At 40.8% G+C, this 8,217-nt stretch overlaps 1 protein-coding gene across 1 annotated transcript in view; it reads left to right on the forward strand.

Annotated features, from left to right (window-relative positions):
• The window catches only part of KSR1 (kinase suppressor of ras 1), a 116,370-nt gene extending 108,499 nt beyond the window's left edge, over positions 1 to 7,871 (forward strand). The window contains exon 20 of the mRNA XM_074974965.1: positions 1,630 to 7,871. Coding sequence (XP_074831066.1) covers positions 1,630 to 1,708 — 79 coding nt within the window. The 3' untranslated portion in view covers positions 1,709 to 7,871. The remainder of the gene's footprint in view (positions 1 to 1,629) is intronic.
• The last annotated feature ends 346 nt before the right edge of the window (positions 7,872 to 8,217 follow it).

The following is an 8,217-nucleotide window of genomic DNA, read 5'->3' on the forward strand; positions in this document are numbered from 1 at the left end:
AGCAGCTGTGTTAGTCTGTATTCGCAAAAAGAAAAGGAGGACTTGTGGCACCTTAGAGACTAACCAATTTATTTGAGCATAAGCTTATTCAAGCTACAGCTCACTGCATCCGATGAAGTGAGCTGTAGTTCACGTAAGCTTATGCTCAAATAAATTGGTTAGTCTCTAAGGTGCCACAAGTAGTCCTTGAATTCTGTCAGTCACTTGGGCTTTGCTAATTAGGGCCCCTATTCAGCAAAGGGCTTTGCTTTAAGTTGCACCTCTTCAATTTAAGCAGGTGTTTAAGAGCTTTGCTGAATCAAGCTTGAGCTCAGCATATTTTAATTTTTTTTTTTTTTTTAATTTTAGGGCTTTGTCTACATGGGGACACTCGGGATAAATTTATCAGAGTTAACTTTTCCATTGGAAAGAGAGGAATTCAGTGGCTGATTTCAGTGAAAATGATTAAAGTGCATTAAACTCCTGTGTAGACACTCTCTCATTCAGGGTTAAACTAAATTAAAGCTACTTTAATTTTGAATGAGTGTCCACACGGGGGTTTAGGCAGTTTAACAAATCCACTTTAAATTCACACCTCTAGTTAATTCAGATAAATTTTCCTGGGAGGCCACGTGTAGACAAGCCCTTACAGATCCTGAGTTCTAACAAACGTTTTAGTTTGGCAGGCTATGAAGCAAGAGCCACTATCAGTTTGCACCAATTTTCAGTGAAGACAAATGATCTCCAGTGAGTGTGTTTTCCGGAGATGAATGTCTCTGTACATACATGGTATTACATTTCTAGATAGCCAGGTGCTTGTGTACAATATTGTACAATAAAAGAAAGTACCCTTCAATAGTTAACTCCTTTGTGGCACCTGCCTTTAAGTCATCCGAGGAGATGTCTTTTTGTATATTGAATCTTTGAAGATAGTGCTAACGGACCTTTAGTAAATGTAGGAAGGTCTCTTTCCACTAACCCATATTACAGTCTGGAGAGAGAGAAAAGGATGACCATGTCAGATTGATCCTTTTTCTTGATAGAAATTGACCTTTCAATAGTAGTTTTCCTCCTCCCACCTTAACAATGGTTTCCCAGACTTTTATTTCTTTTCTCCCTACCCCAGTTAAGAATGAATCTAGTTTCTTACCTTTGATCAATCTGGGCAGGGGAGAGATCCATTTTGGGAGAGGGAGCTTTTCAAAAGCACAAAGGACAGCTGGGTTCGAACACCCATTTAAAGTCAGTGGGTGTGGGGCTTCCAGCACACATTTTGGGCCTTTGAAAATTCCCCACCTTGTGTGTGTTTGGTTTTTTTTTGTTTGTTTGTTTTTTCCCTTCTGAAATTTACTTCTCTTTGAAGCAGAAAAGATTTGTGCTTGGGGCAACCTATCCTGAAAAGCATTGGGAGTAAGGACTTCAGCATCAAGCCCTGTTAGCAAAGTTCATTTTATTTGCCGATCACTTTACTTAAATTTCTTTGTTGGATGACCTTGCATTGTGCTGTACTGCAGAGCCTAACACACTTTATTTCCTTTATAGGACTCTTTATAAGGGCTGTTTATAGGGCTCTTTGTACAATGAATCAACAACAAAAAGGAAAAGAAAATGCATAACTTTTTTTTCCCCTCCCTTCCCCACTCTTTTCAGCATTAACAGTAGCAAAGTTGTCCTCCGTTTTGAAAGATTTGGCTTGGGAATCCTGGAATCAAGTAATCAAAAGATCTAGCATGGTGTGTAATTACCTTGTTGATATTGTTGTCTACCTGCTTACACAAAACATCAGAAACCTTCACGGGATCTTCCGAACTATGAAACTGGTGCAGCCCTACCTGAAAGCCACATGACCCCTCCGTTCAAACTGTCGTATGTTGTTTCTGATGTCTGAGTTCTGCCTAAGCACCAGCAATTATTTAAAAAAATGTTTACATCATATGTTTCTCTATGTGAACTATATTTTTTTAACTGATGATGATGATAATAATAAAGGTGATTTAAGATTTTTTTCTTTTTTAAGTGCAAGCATTCAAATGGCACTGAAAAGAACTGCTCCGCCAGTTCTTTGTTGCATCTGTGGAGTGACTAAGGGCTAATTCTGCACTGCAAATCATGCACAGTTTCCACTGAAGCTAATAGAGGTTGCACATGTGTCCGAGAACCGCTAGATTTAAATCACTAATGCAGCCAATTCAAGTGAGAAGGAATGGAGTTATGGCCCCATTGTCTCCATAAGGAAACTCCTAAAAGAACTTTAGATTTTTATTATATTGAAAGGAAATGCATGTATTGTGTTATGGTTTGGGCAAACTAATAAACTCTTGATTACTAATCTTCTCTGGAAACTTTGTCCAAGCTTGGGCTGGTTCTGATCTCAGTTACACTGGTGCAAATCTGGAATACCTCCACAGTGATGTTAACTCGGAGTCCAGATTTACACTGAGATCAGAATCTTGGCCTTTTGTCTTGACTATTGATTAGAGTGGAACCCTTTTCTAGCATGGTTCATTTATTCATAGAATAGCAGAGGGTGGGATTTAAAAAAAACAAACAAAAAAAACCCCGAGGGGAGTGGGAGCATCATAATCTCATGGGCTTTCAGTGAGAATTGGGCACCTTAATCCTTTTAAGGGTTTGTTTAATCTCATCTTTAACTTTTACAGATTCACAGTAATCAGAGTTGCCACCTGCATATTGCAGCACTAATTATTTGGGACTTAAATTCTTCTCCATTGTAAATGGAGTTTCACTGTAAGCAGGTTCCACAGTAATTGAATAACGGGTGCTAGGATCCTGTCCATGCCAGCTGCATTTGAGACCATATTGTCCACAGTCAGGACCGGCTTCTGCTCTCGCTTACAGTGGTGTCCGTGGAGTTACACAGCTGTAAAATGAGTGTAAAGGAAATGAGAGCTGGATTTGTACTATTTACTAAAACTGTGCTGGCGGTGGGAATACACATGGCTATATATAATATATACACTCATTGGAGTGGATTCAGTTTAAAAAAATTACCTACTTCCTACAGTGAGATCCCAAAAAGATCAAATAATTATTCCCCCTAACTCCCCGCCCAGACTTCAGTGTTTCTACAGTACAGAAACTGGGTTATGGTTTTAATTGGCTTTGGCCCTTTATTGGCACCACTGACATTTTAACAATGCAAAACAACATGGCTTTTAGTGGAAAAGAGAAACTGTCTTCAAAGGACCCTCCTAGTTTAAGTAAATAAGCAGTAACTGTAGATAGCCTGATTTTCAAAGTTGCTGAGCCCCTGCGGAGCCTGTTGACTTCCCTGGGAGCTACCTCTGAAAATCAGGCCCAGGATGTCTCAGGGTGAACAGAACGCTTCGTTTCCTGGTGTGCTCTTCCTGCAGAGTTCAGTTACGCTGCTTTGCCCAAGTGAGACTTCTGAACAGCCTGTTTAGTTCATCCTCCTTACTAAATCCTCTGCATAAGAACGAAAGAGAGTGATATGAACACAAACAGGAGAGATTATTTTAGATGTGTCCTTATACTACTCTCTAGATCAAACCAGAACTTGAGGTCCCCCCCGCCAGTACGGTAGGCAGGTATATATATTACAGCCCATGAAAAGATGGGAGTTGCCTTACCAAGTGGGGGGACAGTGCTAGCGAGGCCAATTCAATCAAGGTAGAAATGGCCTATTCCCAAAAGTTGACAAGAAGGGGTGAACAGATATACCTGCCTCCTGTATTTTTCACTCCCTGCATCTGATGAAGTGGGTTTTAGCCCGCAAAAGCTTATGCCCAAATAAATGTGTTAGTCTCTAAGGTGCCACAAGGATTCCTTGTTGTTTTTGCTTGATACAAATTTACACAGCTACCCCTCTGAAACCTGTCCCCAAACTAGAACAATTTCTGCTGACACAGCATTGAGTTCTGGAAACACCTCCCCCCATCGCTCTTTCCACCCGCTAATCACATGGTATCACTTTTAGCGTGAAACTTCTTTCTAGTGGGGGTGGCAAAAGAACTCTTTAAAAGCTTCATTTCACTTTTGAAACTGTAAGCTTATTGTGCAAAAGTTGCAAGGAGAATTTTAGCTGCCTTGCCTTATTCATCACCAGTGACTATGCTGGGATGCAGGACTTGATTGTCATGCTTTTATTCTGAAAAGAAATCAGGCTTGAAGCATTTATGTTTGGTGTAAAAACTAAGGCTGACAGGGATCTTACAGTGAGGAAGGAAGTCCCATCTTGGGCCATCTGACTTGAGCCATGTCTCATGTTTTGTCTTGTGTGTTAAAGGTTGATTTTTGAGGTAAAAACTCGGCACTTTTTGCATAGAAACAAAGGGGCCACGTTCTGGTTAGTGCAAGTGACTAGTGGAATCATCCCACCCAAAGGCACATGCACATGAGCTACAAAGGCCATGTTAATGTGCAGCTGTATGCTGGCTTTAGGCAGCCTTGCATGTACAATACCCTGGGCTGCCCCCCCATTCAAGGGGCTGTGCGCAGGTGCCATTGCCAAATTGGGAGTCACGTGCATAGAAACATTGTAAGCCAGGCCCCCTGGAATGTCTCTCCATGCCTCCTAATAAGACTGTGTTTTTACGTAGTGCAGATCTCAAAGCACAAAGATGAGTAAGATCTGTTCTCATTTTATAGGTGGGGAAACAGAGGGCTTGTGGAGCAGCCACTCTGGGGCTGCATCCTAACTAGGAGAACAGGTATGTTCTGATCCTGAGTTAACTAACTACAGGTAAAATCCTAGTGAATAGCAGACAGTTTGTTGTTTTTTTTTCCACAAGCTATCAGGTCAAGTTAGACTGTTTTTTAACTCCACCCGCTAACTTGTACAAAAACTGCAAATTGTGTTGTCTTCTCTAGGTTTTTACCTCTAGATAAATAATGCACATCTACCACCTCGCTTTGTGAAGACCAGGCCCATGCATCTTCCAGCCTCCCAGAATGGGAACTATGGCCAAGATCCTCCCAGGTATTTAGGTGCCTAATTCCTATTGGCTTCAATGGGTGATAAGTGCTGAAATACCTGGCACAATCTGGGCCTATGATCCCATTTCTGGCTGAAGGTTTTCCAGGAGGCTTCTCTGTGCTGTCTCTGCCAGAATTAAATATTCAGGCCAGATCCTGCAAACAGATGTTAGTCTGGACCCTTCAGGCTGTGGGGAGCCCCCCGAAGCCATGAGTGGAGTGCAAGGGTCTGCAAACAGTACATCAGTTTGAAGGCTCTGGACCTTAATTTTTAATATCAGTAATTCCCTTTTCTGTTGTACTCTTGCCTTTTTAAAATTTCTGTCTAGCGTTATTACAGCAGACCGCTTTTCTGAGTTAATATGGTAAGATGCTTCATCATTTGCCTTGGGCATCAGATTTAGATTTAAATATTTTGTTGCTAAAAATAATGAGAGGGTGCCCAGCCTTTCAGAAAGGGGCAGTGGAAGCAGAGGAACTCTAGGGGTAGAGATGTACCGGGTGGAAAGAATGCCAAGTGTAGGAAAAGAGACTGGCACTGTGCGTTTTTTAAGTGTATCCATAAAATACCTGTGCTCCCAGGTAACACTAAGCAAGTGGGCAAATGCGTTAGCTAAAATAAAGGTCTTGTTCTGCTGGATGGTGTAGCAGATAGATGCAGATACAATGGTTTTGTCCAATCAGGCACTCCCCTCCATCCCATTTTATATATATAATAGCAGGTGTGATATCACATGTACATTCCAGCTGCAGCAAACTGGGAGAGAGCTGCTGGTACTGGTCCATGACTTCTGCTATAAAACTGTCTGGTGTTGGCACTTAAGGGAAATACAATCCCTTGGGGAAAAATCCTAGTCCCACTGAAGTACAGGTGGTTTGCTAGTGACTTCAGTGGGGCTAGGATTAGACACTTAAATGAAAACAAATACTTGTGGCAGTTCTATTTCAGACATTTCCCCCATCCCCATGCACATGACGGCATGCAGACAAAATGGGGCCGCGGAAGTGCTTTGACATTTTAGTTCATGTTTTCAAATTCAGGGGTGGGGGTCGCAGCTGATTTCTTTAGGACATGCAAAATGACAGCCATGCTTCTAGAGGCCACTTATGAAAATCTGGCCCCCAATTTTTTCACAGAGCGAACAAGATGGAAGAAAGGATTCCTAACTTCCATGTTCCAGACAATGTCATAACAAGTAGATGCTAAGTCGAGACATGCTCAGTCTCTTACAAATACTGGGTTCAAATGTTTATAATGTGTGTGTCGAATGTAAAGCTGGTTTGGGTGGTGGTTACTGATCCCACCGTAGCTTTATTTAATTAAACGAATAAAACCCCTTGAGTGTAACTGTATTTGTAGGAAGCTATATACACCATATGGTTTTGCTAATGAAAAAAATACTACTATTTGCTCGTCTCTCCAAAGCTGAAGACTGAATTGTGCCATCAGGAATAAGCAGAATTCAGTTTCATTCGAAGATTTTGCTTAAATATTGATGGCACAATATGTGCCTAAATGAAGGGGGAAATTAGTCTTCAGCATATCTCTAAAAACAGATGTTAAGACTTATTGGACAAAACCTCCATTAGCTTCAGAAAGTGTTTTTTGGCTAAGTAAAGATCTTGTGATTCAAAATTGTTCCACTGTATACTTTTAGTCCTTGAGTCTGAATTATTAGTCCTTCATGTAACTGAAGAACTTGACTCTGGTTTGAATATGTGGCACTGGAAACAGCCTTGATGTACTCATAGCAATTAGTTTCTGCAAGTTGTGTGGGTAAAACAGGACCCTACAGCAGGGGGTCCCAAACCTTTGGTGAGGCACATCTTGGTAAGGTGATGGTCTTCAATGCTCATCCCCTCCTATTTCCCATATCATAGACCACTGACGTCTTATAGTTGTGTTAACCATTCTCCCTCCTATTCATTAGCAGCTAGCCTTCCTGTGGCAACATGCAGAAGTAATGGGAAAGTGATGCATTCTTAACTGTCTTTTAAGAAAATTATCACTAGGAGAGCCAGCACCATCTGACTAGCCAGTTCTCTGTCTAGTACAGTTTGAGATCCACTACCCAAAAGTTATTTGCACATTTTAGAAATATTATTCACAGAAACACAGGGCTGTGTTGCCCATCCCCTTTTAGTAGAACTCCCAGACACATTTCAATGGGAATGGCACAATAGTCCCAATATATAGGGCTCTTTATATCCCAACACAGGTTAGGGACAGATTCTGATACCCTTAGCCACATCGAGTGGCACTTTACTGTGCATATGCTATGTTGAGAACTGCTCGGTGGTCCTGATCTTCAGCAGGCGTGTGTGACGCTGATTTATGCTAGTTGAAGACCTGGTCTGATGTGAGTTAAGGTATTAGAATCCTGCACTTGTTCTCTTAACGATCTAATATCTTGGATCTAACATTGTTTTTTTATTTTAAAGAAGAGCTTACAAGAGCCTGGGCTGTGAATGGTGTCTTTGGGTCTGATTGCTGGTGAAAATGGGAAGTAACTCAACTGATGTGAAATGGTGTGAAAAGCACCAGGCCCATTTATTCCTTAACACGTGTTGCTAACTGAACGGGGTCTTTATGCTGCATTGTTTTATGATCGTTTGTACTATTTCTTCTTGTGGTGATGTTATGTAAGGGAATGACCAGCACTGTAAGCCTGTATCGTTTTAGCCTTGTAAATGTGAAGCTTGCTGTACAAGACTGCTACAATAGCCACGACTTCCGTAGTGTATGTAAATGGAGTCCGTAATATGGTGAAAATTGACATTTTCTTTTCAAATGTGATGTAAACTTTGTACAGTAAATTTTTTTTTATATTTTCTATAAACTGAGTTTGTCTTCCAGAATTGCTATTAATTTAATTACAATTGTTAGAATTAACAAAGGGTTAGTTTATGCAACTGGCAAAAAAAAAATTGCACTCTACGCTAATGAAATTCTGGATATTTAGGATTCTTTTCTGTGAATAAATCTCTGCTCTGGATAAAACAAAAGTCATGGAATTGTGGGGTGTTTTTGTTAGACTTATGGTTGATTTACGATATAAGCAGATTTCCAAACTGACTGAATATTTTACACTTCATATAGCACCTTTGGTGCTGAAAGATCTGAGTATTTTACAGATGCATTATTTTAGTACAGGAGTGCCTCGAGAACCCAGGAATTCCTTATGCCAGATGCTGTACACACCCATAGTAAAAGACAGTTCTCCTCCTAGAATGCTCAGACTCTAAACAGACACAAAAGAGAAGAGAAACAATGGGGTGAAG

The sequence above is a fragment of the Natator depressus genome, chromosome 17 (genome assembly GCF_965152275.1).
Source record: "Natator depressus isolate rNatDep1 chromosome 17, rNatDep2.hap1, whole genome shotgun sequence".
NCBI lineage: Eukaryota > Metazoa > Chordata > Testudines > Cheloniidae > Natator > Natator depressus.